At 42.2% G+C, this 16743-nt stretch overlaps 1 protein-coding gene across 6 annotated transcripts in view; it reads right to left on the reverse strand.

Moving 5' to 3' along the window:
- Positions 1-16743, reverse strand: part of ano1b (anoctamin 1, calcium activated chloride channel b) — a 122270-nt gene that overhangs the window by 43733 nt on the left and 61794 nt on the right. For all 6 annotated transcript variants that reach the window (XR_013844201.1, XM_080002093.1, XM_080002094.1 and 3 more), the window contains 3 exons: positions 14313-14364; positions 6569-6624; positions 5221-5262 (listed from right to left, as the gene is read on the reverse strand). Coding sequence is in view for 5 of the 6 variants with exons in the window: in XM_080002093.1 (XP_079858219.1) it covers positions 5221-5262; positions 6569-6624; positions 14313-14364 (150 nt within the window). In the remaining variant the exon portion in view is untranslated. The remainder of the gene's footprint in view (positions 1-5220; positions 5263-6568; positions 6625-14312; positions 14365-16743) is intronic.

A 16743-nucleotide genomic window follows, 5' to 3' on the forward strand; every position in this document is an offset into this window, starting at 1 on the left:
AGGAAATCCTGACTGACCAAGGGACTTCCTTTATGTCACGTACACTTCGGAAACTTAACGTGCTGTTGGAAGTCTGCTCAATTCGGACAAGTGTGTACCATCCCCAGAGACATGGTCTGGTGGAACAGTTCAAAACAACGCTGAAGAACATTCATAAGTTTGTTCAAGAGTATAACCAAAATTGGGATAGGTGGTTGGACCCTCTGTTGTTTGCTGTGCTGGAGGTTTGCCACAGGATTTTCTCCGTTCAAACTCCTCTTTTGCAGGAGACCCCAGATGATACTGGACCTAATTAAGGAAAACTGGGAGGAAGGGCCTAGCACCAGTAAGAATGTAATTCAGTATGTTATGGACCTGCGAGCAAAGATATACACACTGGGGCACTTGTCACAGGACAAGTGACAAGGTGACGACTAAGGGGCTCGGCTCAGGCAAGTGAGTGTTTCTCCGTAAGTCCAGCTTTAAATAATTTGTGAAGTGGCAAGTGCCCTTCATGGTCACAAGGCGGGTTGGGAGGTCGATTATGAGGTTGTGCGGTCAGACAGGGGCGTTACAGTTAAGGTTATCACCTTAATCCCCTGAAGCAGAGGAAGGAGGGAGCGTCTGTGTGTCTGGCCACCACAGTGATCGAGGGGGGTGAGTTGGGGCCAGAGATTCCAAAAACAACCGATCCCGCCCTGATCCATTTCCAGTACCCATATCTCGTCGGGCCATAGCACGGACGGGGCCGCGTTACAACGCCAGTTTTCTGAAGCCTTCTCCCCACTGCTAGGCCGTATGTCCCTCATTCACCACCATGTGGAGACAACCCTGGGCGTGAAAGTCCTCTCCTGGCCGTATCGCCTGCCCAAACATAAACGCAAAGTCGTGCTGGCAGAATTGAAGGCCATGCTGGACATGAGGATGATAGAGGAGTCTACAAGTGACCGGTGTAGTCCCATCGTGCTAGTAGGTAGGCCCGATGGGTTGGTTCGCTTCTGGACAGACTACCGAAAGATGAACGTGGTGTCGAAATTCGATGCATATCCGATTCCCCGGGTTGATAAACTCCTTGATTGGTTAGGCACGGCTTGGTTGGTTGTTGCCAGAGTCCAAGGAGGACTGGTCCGACCCCAGATAGATAAAACGGCTGCGATCATGAACACTTCAAGTCCCTAGACCAACAAGCAGGTAAGGTTTTGTCTGATTTAACTCGAAAGGGTACATCAGATCTGGTCCATTGGATGGAGAAGTCCCAGCAGGCGTTTGAGAGGGTAAAATCAGCTCCCTGTGGGAGCTTCCTTTCAGCTTGCAGACCGACGTGTAGGACAGAGGGCTGGGGGCAGTGTTGTCCCAGCAGGTGGAGGGCGTCGACCGACCAGTGGTGAACATCAGCCGTAGTTTCTCACTGCGGAGTTCTTTAAGTTCAAGGTGATCGATGGGCCAGAGGCGCAGATGGTGGTTGCTGCCGGATGGCTCCCTGGCTAAGGTCTGGTGTTGGGGGTATGTGGCAGATGAAGGGGCATGGTTAAGCCATGGTCTGCAGGTGACGGGGCTGACTTTGACCAGTAGCGGTGCAGCTGTACTGGGTCTGCCCGATCAGCCTCTTTAGCGTTGATTGGTCGGACCCGGCTGGGCGAGTTTTCTTATATGTTGTTCTGTCTTTCAGTGGGTTATCCCGTTGTGCAAGACACAGAAACACCTGCAAACCCGCAGGAACAAATAAAATCGAATTTGAATTCCGACTCAAGCTGGAGCTCGAGGCAGCATGTGAAGGAGATGCCTTCCCTTGCGAAACTTAATTTGTTTTCCTGGGAAGCCACGTTAACACAGACAAAGAGTATGAACTAATAAATAATGTGTATTGTCCAAGTGAGGAATTGGAGAATTAGGAGGGGAGAGGAGTGGCGTGCAGTGATGGAAATTACAGCTCTTTGAAGGGAACCCGATCTTATGGCTCCCACCGTTTCCGATAGCCTCTTCGTTCTTTTTGTATACTGTAAAATATGCGTATTGGCAAATGCCATAAATAACAGATGAATATAAAAATACTCTCCCTAAGTATGTTTTTTTTTTGTTAATATTTATATATTTATATAATATCTGAAAAACATTTAACAATAAAAAATAAATAAAACAAGTACAATAGTTAGTTGTGCAGTTTTTTAGGTGATAGCAGTGCAAGGGCAGTTGATGAAACAGTGCAGTAGTGAGTTAAAACAGTTATACAGTGCAAGGCAGTAAATGTAAACAGGTGAACATTGCAGAAAGTGAGATGCAACAGGTAAGCAGGTAACAACAGGGAGCAGGTAGCCATTTAAATGTCCAATACTAGAGGGGGGGTGGGGGTTTATTCAACAGTGTTACAGCCTCTGGAAAGAAGCTGTACTTGAGCCTGCTGGTGCGGGAGCGCAGGCTCCTGTATCGCTTGCCAGATGGGAGAAGGGTGAAAAGTCCATGGTTGGGGTGGTTGTCATCCTTGACAATGGATTTGGCTTTGTTTAAACAGCGGTCATGGTGTGTGTTGTGGATGGGGGGGAGTATACAGCCAATAGTCCTTTGGGCAGAGTTCACTACTCTTTGTAGTGCCTTGCGGTCGGGAGTGTTGCAGTTACCGTACCAGACAGAGATGCAGTTTGAAAGTATGCTCTCAGTGGTACAGCGGTAGAAGTCCGATAGAATCCTAGGACAAAGCTGTGCTTTCTTAAGGGTCCGTAGGAAGTGAAGTCGCTGATGCGCCTTCTTCACCAGACTAGAGGAGTTGAGGGACCAAGAGAGATTTTCTGTGATGTGGACCCCAAGGAACTTAAAGCTAGACACACGCTCCACCTCAGCACCGCTGATATGGAGGGCGGTGTGTGCCCTGCTCCTGGTTCTCCTGAAGTCCACAATGATCTCCTTGGTCTTCTTGGTTATTGTATTTACACCACGTAGTTAGATGTTGAACCTCATCCCTATATGCTGTTTTATCCTCATCTCTGATGGCCCACTACAGTGGTGTCATCTGCAAACTTGATTATGGCATGGGAGCCATAAACAGGGGCGTAGTCGTGAGTAAAGAGTTTGTAGAGCAGAGGGCTCAACACACAACCCTGCGGCACGCCAGTGTTCAGGGTGATAGTGGAGGAGGAGAGACTCCCCAATTTAACAGCCTGGTGTCTGTTAGTAAGGAAGTCCATAATCCAGTTGCAGAGTGAGTTGCTTTTGTGCTTTTTGTTCACAAACACAGAGTGTAAATAAGAACTGCGAATGTAAGTTATTTTCATAAATGGACATAAAGTTGTTATGTTGCTAGTGATAAAGAAAGAAAAGTGTCAGAGACAGAGAAATTGAACAGTAGTAAGGAAGCCCAAAAGCAGTGATTGTCAACTGGTGGTCCACATGCCACATCAAGCCCGCCAAAGCTTCACATCCAGCCCCCAGGTTATTAATGAATTGCTCAATATGAGAAGGAAAAAAATGTGTTACAGTATTTAGGATATCTAGTAGTGCTAACCGATAAATTGTATTTTCAACATCATCGCGATATGAACATGCGCATTAAACACATGGCAAAAGACAGCCTGAAACTTGAATAAGAATTTTTTTTTTTATTAAATAAAAGATACAATTTTTATTTTTTTATCTGTCTGAGAGAACTACACAATTGACAATTTATTAACTAGTGGGCTCACTCTCTGTTAGAAGACGACACACGGCTCTCCAGCTGAAAGGGCTCCAAAAGCAGGAACTGATGCTACGTTCATGGAAACTCTGAAAACTTGTAAGTGATGCTGTGTTCATGGTCAATCAGAACACTACAATTCACGTTGTTTTTCCCGAGGTAATATTTTATTTCAAGAGATGTTTTTGTGAGTTTAGAAAAAAAATATTTTAAAGGGAGCAGGGGAAATTAAACTTTAATATCTTAAAGTTATAATGTCTGTTTAATTGGTTGTGTATTCATGTGCAATTTGTTCAATAAAAGCATATTCAAAATAATTTATTTCATATCTTTATTTAGTGGGCATAGGCTAGTCAATGTTTGGGGTCTATGTTAGCAGTGTACCTATTAAAGCAGGAAGACATAGGAACTGTATAGCTAATATGCACACTTAAACATTTGTTTATTTATCGTAAGTCATATCGTCATCACAATATTGAACATTCCTCATAAGAGCTGCGGTTTTCCACGTCAACCTTCGGCTTTAGGCTCAGTGAGAGTGACATTTTTGCTCACCAGACAAACAATTTAAAAGGCTTTTCTACCTGTAAGCATTTTCCACCCACCACTCAGGACGCTGCATAATGGCATCAAAACCATTGATGTAGACATGACAGCTCCCCAAAAGTGACGCCAAAATATCTTGATCGCCCCCTTGTGGTTGGCTGCAGTATAGGTGTTAGGAGTCTGTTCTCACTGATTTAGGCTAATTAAATTATAATTCATTTTGTAAGAAAGTGGAAAATATTAAACAATAATAGGCTAATTAGCCTGAATACATTAGGTTTTACTTTGAAAGTCTGGCCCCCACAGTGTCTGCTTCGAAAAATTTTGGCCCTTGAAAAAATGTAGTTGATGACCCCTGCCCTAAAGGGACAAGAAAATACACCTTTGAAGTAATTTAGCTGAATTCATTTATCATATTTATCAGTGTCGGCAGAGGTATAATGGAGATGGTAAAGCCAAAAGATGGAAAGTGATAAGAAAGCAGCACTAAAATATTTTAGTAACAGCGTAAGAAGAAGTAAAAAGTGTATAAACAGAAGGAAACATAACACCATATTCTTTTGCCAATTGCTTAATGCAACCCACACTGAGTTTATTTTCTGCAACAATGACACTTCTAAATAATTGTGTAAAATGCTATTCTTTGACATAGGTTAGACGGGACATAGGTAAGGTGTGGAGATGGTGTGGTTTGAGCAGGCCCACCTGTCCTGGGTCTAAGGTAGCTGGGGCCCAGGATCAGGGTGGCTGCAAGCCTGTTGTTCGTTGGTTGGTCTAAGGAGCAACAGGTAAAACCACAATCCCCAAACACACTCAGGATAGGAGCCCTTGTCATGACACGTGTCCATCTGCTCCTGGCCTTATTCCATCTAGCCCACTCGCTACAATAAACTGTGTGTCTGAAACCCCAGAGTCTGTGTCTCTGTACCGGAGGTCCCTGAAAACACCACTTGGTGTTGTGGTCGGCGAAACTGCCACAGATAGTTTGCGTCAACTTTAAGCTTTTCTTACATTGCTCAATGCCTTCTTACCTTCCTATCATTGGGCTCTGCATTCTCCCCATCAATATCTCCCTAAAAGAATGAAAGATCAGTGACATCTGAATGTTATTCAGGCTTATTAATTGTCAGGTGATGGCCAGCTTTCACATACATATCATTAATTGTTTTCTAAGCTGTAAATTACACTAATCAGCCACAAAATTAAAACCAATGACAGGTGAAGTGAATAACATTGCTCTTCTTGTCTAGTGAGGGGGTGGATATAAGGCCACAAGTGAACACTCAGTTGTTGAAGTTGATGTATTGGAAGCAGGAAAAACGGGCAAACCTAAAGATCTGAGTGACTTTGACAAAGGCATAATTGTGATGGATATACGACTGGGTCAAAGCATCTCCAAAACAACAGTTCTTGTGGGGTGTTCCCGGTATGCAGTGGTTAGTACCTACCGAAAGTTGACAACCGGTAAAGCGGCGACAGAGTCATGGGCACCCATAGGCTCATTGATGCGCATGGGGAGCTAAGTCGAGCCTGGCTGGTCTGATCCCACAGAAGAGCTACTGTAGCACAAATTGCTGAAAAGGTTAATGCTGGATATGATAGAAAGGGAACACAGAGTGCATCACAGCTTGCTGCGTATGAGGCTACATAGCCGCATACTCGTCAGAGTGCCCATGCTGACCCCTGTCCACTGCCAAAAGGGCCTACAATGGGCATGTGAGTGTCAGAACTGCACCATGGGGCAATGCAAGAAGGTGGCCTGGTCTGAGAAATCACATTTTCTTTTACCACATGTAGATGGCCGGGTTAGGTTCAGATCCGATCGAGCATCAGTGGGATGTGCTGGAACAACAAGCAAGATCCATGGGGGCCCTACCTCGCAATTTATAGGACTTAAGAGGATCTGCTGTGAACATCTTGGTGCCAGATACCACAGGATCTTGAAGATCTTGTGGATCCCATGCCTCGACGGGAGCTGTTTTGGAGGAACGAGGAGGAGCTACACAATATTAGTGGTGGTTTTAATGTTGTGGCTGATCGGTGCATATATGTGTGCATTTTAGAGGCTCAATATAGAGCAGATGGATACAACCCATTTGAGAATGCAGACTGCAATAAAAAAAAAAAAATGGGAAAGATGGCTTGGAGTTGATAATCTCATTAAGCGGCCATTTCACATACGGGCCATGAACAGCGCTGTGTTAGATATGAGCCCAACTTAAAACTTTTAAACAAAATGTCACACATATATTTAAAAGAAACCCATGTACACTCAGGAATAGTGCTACCATTGTCATCCTTTCGTCATCGTCATATAACGATTTTTTTTATTTTGAGCAGGTGTTAATGTAAAATATATGTCCAGTTACAACTACTTACATCGTGGAGTGGGTAGGCAGCAGTGTAGACACCGCTACCAAGAAGACTGGTCATTCCTAAATGGTGGAGGAAAATAGGAGGGAGAGTGTTTAATACCCCTTAAAAGCATTAGTTGAACATTCAATTAAAAAATTGGGCTTTAAACCAAAATTAGTTCTCTGCCTTTGACCCATCCTAGTATCTTACTTTTCTAGGAGCATACTGGGTGACCCCACACAGAAAGGTAAGATTCAAACCATCTTGCTGTGAGGCAACAGTTTCAACCACTGAGCCACCTCACCCCTTTACATGGAAAAATAATTAGCGGATTATATTTGTTATTGTTGTCTTTGCAACCGACAAATGCATGCACGCAGGAGGCAGGACGTGACGCAATGACACTGTGCAGTTTTACAGCACACCCAAGACGACGGGCGAGGCTCTAGACTTATCAGTAGTTGCGCTTTTTTTGTGTTGATACTCATATATATAGTACATGTGTTTGGACGTATCCGCAATATAATCAAGAGTGGAAAGAAATAATAAAGAAAACAGAAAGGAATATGCAACAGTAGGCTTGGGCGATCGTGCAAAATTCCAATTGCACTTTTGGAACAGGGAGACCGCATTAGCAACGTTAAACATGCGTGTGCGGATGTGGTTTCAAGCGCGCATAGAACGTAATTTAATGTTACAAATGCAGTCTCCCCGTTCCAGAAGTGCAGGATTTATAATTTACAAGAAAAGCAATTACACAAAAGCGTCAGATTTTTACTAAATTAAAAGGAAGACGTGCGTCTCCACAGTCGGGAACGGAACTTAGTTGGGTTCAAAAATATTGTTTCATACATGTAGGAAACAAACTAAAATAAATAGATCTAAAATAAATGTTATTAATGTAAATAATGTATTTGTGATGTAGATGCCACCACTCTAGTGGCAAACTGTTGCAGTAGCTCCAGTCAATGTCAGTATTTTCTTGTGTTTATATTGCGCTTTCTTTTCTGGCAAAACACTCCATACTGTAGCATTTTTTCACACTAATATGTAGACTGTGCGGCTCAAAAGATTTCTGTTGATACTCCAACTTTTGTTGTGCTCGGTTGCTATGCCAACAGGTGTGAGGTATTGTTTACATCCGGGACAGGCTGGTTGCTCTCGCCAAAGTTACACTACCTGGTGAAGAAGATGGATGAGCTCGGAGCGCTGACGAGAACACAGCGTGAATATCGTGAATGCAGTATTATGTGTTTCACAGAGATGTGGCTGCAGGAACATATTCCGGACACTAACACCACCGCCCCCGGCTTTCAGACGGTATAGCTTGACAGAGATTGCAGATGGAGAGTAAGAAGAAAGGAGGGGGGATCGCTGTGTTTGTGAACAATGGATGGTGTAATCCCAGACATGTTACTGTGAAGGAGGGTTTCTGTAGCCCGGACATCGAACTGGTAGCCGTGAGTTTTCGTCCTTATCTGCTGAGGGAGTTCACAAGTGCTATTTAATTGCTGTTTACATCCCACCATCAGCTGTTGCCGACGCGGTGTGTGACGTTATCAACTCAGTCACTGCCAGACTACAAACAAAACACCTGAATGCATTTATAGCAGTTTCTGGAGACTTAAACCACATTTCTTTTTCTGCTACACTTCCAACTCTTCAGCAATTCGTCAACTGCCCCTGCAGAGAAAATAAAATGCTGGACTTGCTTTATGCAAATTTGAGACCCACACAGCTCTACTGAGGAGTGTGCATAAAGAGCTGAAAGTGAGACTGAGGGAGAGCAAGGAGGAATACAGGCAGAAGTTGGAGAGCAAGCTCCAACAAAACAACGCGTGGGGATGTGTGGTCAGGTATGAAAAAGATCACAGGCTTCAAGGTGAAGTTTGCAGGCTGAGGAAAGCCTGGACAGAGCCAATGAGTTGAACTTGTTCTTCAACAGGTTCAGCACAGGACCGTTACCTGCCTTCTCCCCTATCCCCAGTCACCCCACCCCACACCCTCCTTTCCCCCTAAGCTGCTTCCCTCTCACAACTACCCGTTGATCAAGACCACAGACTAACACTGTGCCTCCCCTCACCCCCCAAGCCCCGCCATGGACTTCAATACAGCCCCATCAGTCTAAAGAAACAAAGAGCCCCCCTCTACCACCCACCTGTCTGTTTCCTGTAATCAGGTGAAGAGGCAGCTGGAGAGACTGCACCAGAACAAAGCTGCGGGTCTGGATGGTACAGTAGGAGCCACTTGAAGAGGACAGCTGGAGCATGACAGAGCCCAGGCAGACCAGTGATTAGGTCGTGGCTGACCCATGCAAGAACCTTGACAGGTTCACGCTCGGACCCGGGCTGTAATTATATCCCCCTCGATGACGTAATTTCCCAGCGGCGCCTGAGAACGCCCCCAGGCTGAATTTGTAAAAGAAAGCAGTTGCAATGCTTTATCTGTCCACCGGGGGGTTGCAGTGGTTCAAAACGTAAAGCAACTCGCGTATACGGGATATCCCTGCATTTATTTATTGAAAAATATACATGTTTTGTAACAGAACATATGTTCTGTGCATCTAATACAATCAATTTATACATTTCTGATGGTTTAAAAGAATGAATGAATCTGTGGGTTTTTTTTGTAGATGTATTTAATTTAATAAAACTAATGAAAACGCTGTGCGTAACCGTGTGTAATAGGTGTTTCCTATTACACACGGTGGATTTACCTAAAATAAATGTGAAATACTGCAACAAATTTAATCGCAATACTTGTGCTGTAGGAACTTTTTCATCATTCTAAGGACTTTTTGGAAAAACCATCCATTTTATTGTGTCTGCGCTGAAGGCACTACTGTAGGGATGATCGTAGGTCTCAGAACTCAATTTTGAGCAACTAATTTAGTTCCTGCTCCAGGACAGGGACTGAACCTTCAGTGATGGATGGGACAAATAATAAAATATTTTTTTTTTTTTTTTTGTTACTGTATTTATTTCATTTTTACGAAGTGAATTGAATGAAACAGATAATCTCAGAGCGAGCGAGCGAGCCTGCGCTTTACGAAAGTGGCAAGAAAGTTATACATGATACAGTGGAACCTCGCATTAAGAGTATAATTTGTTCCATGACCGAGCTCGTTTTACGATATGCTTGTTTTACAAATGAATTTTCCCCATTGAAATTAATTGAAATATAATTAATCTGTTTCCAAGTCCCAAAAACCACCCAAAGATAATTTTTTATGGGTTTTAAAACAGAAAAGGTGTAATTACAAGACTAATGACAATTATAAAAACATAATACAGTCAAAGAGAATGCAAAATAAATTATGTAAACTGGTTTTATTAATTTTCTTCCTGTCATAACTGTTCTTTGCACTAACCTTAGGAGCCATGGGTAACACAACTAATTATTATATAATAATAGCAAAACACGCACAAAACTAAAAGAAAAACACTGGGAAAACACAATAGGGATGCTTCCACAACGAGATATCCGGGTGAACTGAGTGAGCGGTGGCCACGCTTGTCAGGAGAGCGTGTGCGATGTATGTTGCTGTATGAACCTCGCTTGTAATGTGGATTTCCACTCGTAAAACAAGACAAAAATTTGCACGAGTCTTTGCTCCAAGAAATGACTCATTAACTGGTACACTCGTAATGCGAGGTTCCACTGTCCATCTTGTAAATCAAATATGAGTGAAGATTCAGCAATTGGATTATTTATTTCTTGCTTCAAATTTGTTCAGAAACAAATGTGACCCACCGCAGCAAAACCCGCTATCTGGAGCATTTCTAAAATCGCCAGGAGTAGCCAAATAAGTTGAAAAAACCTTTCTAGAAGTAAAATGGGATTTTTCCAGATAAGTGTTCTTTTGTGTTTATTTTTTTTACCTTGCAACGGATTTTCAAAACCGATATTGATTTATAAATAGTAGAAAAAATGTTAAACCGTGGAGTTAAATATTCCCATTATTCCCACATGGCGAAACACAATTCACTTACCAAGAACCAAGCTGATCGATCGCTTCCTTTAAAGCGAAAGTCCAGGTGAAGATCATTCCTCCATATTCCATATAATGTGAAGCCACAATGTAAAACTGTTTTGATAGAGTTCAACCTTTAAATCGTACTACTTTTACTCACACACAGAGACAACATTGTGGAGGGGGCGTGTACCAACGTATACAAAGAAGTCACACTGACATCAATTCCATAAACAAGCCAAGGATCCAGTTTCACTAACTGTGAAAACTTTAGTCTCTGTGTTGTTATGGATTATGAGAAGCGGGTGGTGGAAGATCTTAATCATATAGCGAACCTTAATCTGACCAGTGGGATAGATCCAAGTCAGTGTAAGCAGCGCATACTGGACATTTTCCGCAATGATAGTCAGTTCTCTGACAGCAACGCAGAGAACAACAGCGATGCCTAACTGATACCGCTGTAATCCTGGACTTGGAGAACATTTCAAACAGCGGATTTCAACCTGAATTTGAGGATGAAACTGAATTTTTTCAAGAACCACTGGAGGAGACCGACGACACGCCCTTTGTTACAACCAAAGAAATTGATGACGTGATGAAGTCTGTTGAGATTGATGATGCAGATTATGAACAAGTAGTTATGCACAAGATTCACAAGTTTACCCGCAAATGCAGCCAGGGGCGAAAAGAAAATGAAAAGAGGCCCAAAACAGACAGGCCTCTTTTTATTTTATTTTCGCCCCTGGCTGCTCAGGGTGTAGCCAGGGTAGGGTTAGGGTTAGCCCACATAATAACTCCAACAACTTTGAAGATATTTGGCATACGCACATTAATATATAAAATGACACACCAAGGCTGATATACAGAGACTCATATTATGATAGACTCTACATTTTGTTGTGTTGACCGCACTTTTAAACTCCTAAATAATTCCACATTTATAAAACATGTACATTCTTACTGTTAAACAAAAGATGTTGTGTGTCAATGACGCTGTTCAACATTCCCTCAAAACACAAGAATAATGCAGAGATTGCTCCATTCAGCAGGGTGTCGAGCCCCAATTCAGCAGTGTGTAGAGTGGCCATGCGGCTGTGTTGGTCCTCCAACCATTTGCATTCTGAGAGCCTGTTGGTTCTGAGACTAAGAGTCTCATTACAAGTAATGATGCTTGCATTGTTATTACGCAATAAACTTGAAACTATAATTACATAGATCTAGTCATCAATCAAGACCTGTTCTCGTTCATATGACAAAGAAAACAATTTAACTTTGAAAGATGACCTCTGGTCAGGGTTCAAAGGACAATATCTCAGGTATCTCAGGAGTCAGGGTTAGGAGTGAAAATCTGAAATCTCTCTTGGGAATGTGATTGTATTTTTGTGAAGTTAGCGCCATCTCATGGTGACACACTGGAATTGAATACATTGATGTGTTTACAGTCTAAAATAAACATGCCCTGTCAGGACACAGAAGGAGGGGGGATTCCAGGCGAATGGCAACCGGCTGGGAAGTGCATGGTGGTTGGCTGGAAACTGGCTAAAAGCTGGCTGCAAGTCACCTGTCAGCCAGCAGGAAAAGGCCTCTTCAAGTCCACTGCAGTTTGCCTACCGCCACAATGTTGAAGTTGAAGACGTCATCATCTACCTGCTTCAGTGAGCCCACTCTCAACTGAACAAAACAGGCAGCACTGAGAGGATCATATGTTTTGATTTGAACGGGATCCAGCCTGCACTGCTGCGAGAGAAGCTCCAAGAGATGAGGGTGGACGCCTCCACAACCTCCTGGATTATTGACTACCTGACGGACAGATCACATGTTGTGTGGCTGAGGGAATGCGTGTCTGAGCGGGTAGTTAGCAACACAGGAGCACTGCAGGGGACTGTACTCTCACCTTTCCTTTTCACCCTGTATACCTCAGACTTCCAATACAACTAGCAGTCCTGTCATCTGCAGAAAGTTACGGATTATTCTGCAGTTGTGGGGTGTATCACTGGTGGACAGGAGACTGAGAACAGGGAACTTGTGGACCGCTTTGTGGCATGGTGTCAAAACAGCCACCTCATCTTAAATGCGACCAAGACGAAGGAGATGGTTGTGGATTTCAGGAGGACGAGGACTAAGCCGAACACTATTTCAATCTTGAGAGAAGAGGTGGAGGTAGTGGAGGATTACAGGTACTTGGCGTTCACCTGGACAACAGACTGGACTGTAAATGCAACACTGAAGCTGTCTACAGGAAGGGACAGAGCAGACTCTACTTCTTGATGAAGTATCATGTGTGCAGCAAGATGTTGCATATCTTCTACTACGTCTGTTGTGGCTAGTGCAATTTTCTTTGCAGTCATCTGTTGGGGCAGCAGCAATAGAGCCGGCGACTCCAAGAAACTGAACAAACTGATAAAGAAGACTGACTCTGTTCTGGGGACTGTTCTGGAGCCCCTAGAGCTGGTTGTTGAGAGGAGGATGTTGCATAAGCTGCTCAGCATAATGGACAACACTGCCCACCCCCTACACAACATACTGGCTAGAAAACAGCCAGAGGCTCCTTCAGCTCCAGTGCAATAAGGACCGTTGTTCAAAAAAACAATTTTTGTAAATTATGTGTGTTTTGTCACATGTCATTGCTGCTGCAACACTGGAATTTCCCTTTGCGGATTAATAAAGTTAATTTATCTTTATCTTTAAAAAGAAAGGCACAGGAGCCTGCGTGCAACGCTGTCTGGAGGAGAAACAAAAAAAAACCTTTACATTTTCCATACAAGTAAGAAACTCAGGAAACATAATGCATCTAAATCTTTCTCTCTATATTATATTATATGCTGCTATAAAATTATCACAAGATCTGCATATAGAGCTGCACGCAAGTGTGGGAGGGGGTGAGGGCTGCGATGTTAGCACAGAGGAGTGCAGATCAAGGGCATCTCCTGCCAGTGATCAGCGATCCGCTGTGCTTCTCTGTTTGCCTAGAGCGGCAAAATGCCTAGAACCTTTTTTGGAGTACCTACCCCTTTTAAAGTTTCTGTACGGGTCGCTCAGTCGCTCTCTGTGAATGATCCGGACAATTACTTGCTCCGTTCACACATCGCTGAATTGGACATTACCTGGACTTTGTACTCAGGTGCTGGCTGAGTAAAGTCTGGGTCATGTCCAGACATTTGCGTTCACACATACAGCTCATCGGGTAAAGTCTGGATAATTTTAGGTTTACAGTGCATGTGTGAAAGCAACTTTGGTGTCACCAGTCTCGGCTTTTTATTATCAGAATTTTTTTATTGAGTTGTTAGTATTATCATTCTTGACAAAAACATCCAATATAGTAGTATCATTGTTAAATCATAGTCACCAGCTGCATTTGGCGGTTTCTGACCGCAAGAGGGCTGGAAGTATACCCCAAAGCAGCCTAGTAAATAGACTAACTCCCCCCTCCCTTCCTGTTTCTCCGAAACAAAACTTATGGAGGCCAAGCAAGGCCAATGCATCAGAGCAGTGCAAAGAAATGTGAAGGTTGCCTTTATTAAACAACATTCAATAATAAACAATCCTTTATGATAGTGTTTCAGGGATATACAGTACAGTGTTACAGTAGCTCATTTACAACAGCCACCCCTGTCTATTATGTACACACACACACACACACACACACTCACACACACACACACACACACACACGCACACACACACACACACACACACACACACACACACACACACGCACACACACACACACACACATACTGTATGTATGGCATAATTAATCTTTCTCACAGAGTTTAGATCAAGTTAGAGACCTACCCATGCTGTACTTGGCCTTTGTGCATTTGGTTCGTTTTAATATTTCAAAGACCTGTAAATGAAAAAAAGACAAATACATACATGAAATGTGGGCAGAACAAATGTGTGCACAAAAATTTGTATTGGGAAATCCACAACATTAGTTACATTTTTGCTTTGCCTTTATTATATATTTTTACCTTCACCTACTGCTCTGCAGCAGAGTTTCACAATATTTTACGCCAGGAAGCCACGTGTAGAGACACACACAATGAATTTGTGAACTAAAATAGATAGCAAAAAGAATGTACTACAGATAAAGTAATCTTTGTATGATATCCTCCTTCAAGGGTCTAATCATATCATATGAATGATAATAATGTTTTTCATTTCTGGAGATTCAGTTTTTAGTATAATTATATTATTATATTTATTATATATTATATTATTTTTATTGCATTGTTGTTAAACTTACAGTGTCACTTAAATGCAGTTTTCAAGTGGTTTCAGTAAGCTTCCACATCCTGTAATGTAATCCGCACTGCCTCAGTTTTCAGGATTGGTCCACTATTTTTATTTTTATTTTTGTTTTTGTAATAAGGCTTTGCAAATTAATCACTCATTTGAATCTCTAAAGCCCCTTTCCCACTTGCACTGAAAGCCGTAAATCTACTGGCAATATTTCTGTACTGGCATCATGGGCGAATGGGAGCCGGCCTCGATGTTCCGTAAAAGTCGTTCCTTAAATTTCCCCACTCTCGAAATAGTAAAATTTCGTAATAGCTGTAAATGGAAGTCTGTGGGAATGGAAGCAGTAACATTGCTGTAAAGTAGGAGCTGATCCGAATCCAAATAAATCACAAATTCTTTTTACGATTTTACGATTTCTTTACGAATATTTATTTTGTACAAATATTTAAAAAAAAAATTGTTTTCGGGAAGAAAAAAAAAACATTTGGAAAATGGCAAGTCCGATCAGAACCGTGGAGCTCAGCTGCAAAGACGAGAACCTGAAACATATCCAGTCTCTATGGAGAAAGGGCTTTATATTCTTGAATTTTATTATTTTTCTTCTTAAAAATGCAACTCAGACCCACGACGTGTCATTTACAGTTAGGGTGCTGTGCGACTGTGCTGGGACATCGGGCACAAGTGCTCCACTTGCCCGCCGGCTGCACTGCAGCGCACAGCTCGGGAGGGAGGGAGCGGAGAGGGAGAGAGAGAACAGGTGCAGAATGTACATTTTCCAGAGGCAGAGAGTGTAGGACAGGTTGAAAATGATCACACTTGTTTAATAACATTGGATTAGGGTTATTGTGTCTGGGACGGGGGCTCTGTCCCCTCTCAGTCAGCGGAGGGAAGAGTCCGCCTGGTGGGGAGATGCGGAGAGAAGCGCTGGTCTAAAAAACGATTCTGTTGCTTAGTCTCGTGTGACATTAGACACCTCTCGCGCGAGCATGACATAATGTATCTGGAACAGTCATCTAAGTGGGAACAGAATCAATATGGAACTTTTCCGTGAAGGGGGCAAATGTGGGAACGACTACCTAGTGCCTTTGCCGGATATTTTTTTATCCAGCAATGTTACAGATTTCATGTGGGAATGGGGCTTAACTAAATCTATTTAAAGGAATAAGCGGTTAAAGGTGGACATTTGAAATAGCCGCCCTATAAGGGTTTGAGTTGACACTAGTGATAACCCAGGTTTAGAATTTAAATGGATAAGCCTGCCATTTTTCAATGCAAGCCTTATTTCATTGTTAATTCCCATCATTTATAATGGTTCATAGCAAGACTTTGGTGAACACTCTACTATTGAGAACGTACTGCTCTGCTGCAGCTTCTCACTAACGATACGCTTTGGGTGAAGTGTAGCAATTGCAAAAATTACTTCTTAATAAAATATGATACTAAAATGTGACAACAAAATGAAACAAAATACAATAAGATATATTACTGATGTGAATTTAAATAGATAGATAGATAGATAGATAGATAGATAGATAGATAGATAGATAGATAGATAGATAGATAGATAGATAGATAGATAGATAGATAGATAGATAGATAGATAGATAGATAGATAGATAGATAGATAGATAGATAGATAGAGAAAAATAGGCTGTAATAGTGAAACAATACAATGGAAAGAAAATTAAAAAAAGATAATTGCAACATGCAATAAACCTTCAACTTAACTAGAAGATGGAAAATGTTGAGAGTAAACAATAAACCTAATGATGAACAATAAATATATAACTAAAAAGTAACAATATCCAATCACAGTGACCTAAACAATAAACAAGAAAAAATAAGCTACTGTAACTAGAAGATACATATGCCACGTACTGTACAACAAACCTAAAAAATATATATATAATGAAAAAAAAATGAACATACAATATACCAGATCGTTATTATAAGATTATGATAATTACCAGATTATAATTAA

Source organism: Zeus faber, assembly GCF_960531495.2.
Source record: "Zeus faber genome assembly, chromosome: 6".
In the NCBI taxonomy this organism is placed as follows: domain Eukaryota; kingdom Metazoa; phylum Chordata; class Actinopteri; order Zeiformes; family Zeidae; genus Zeus; species Zeus faber.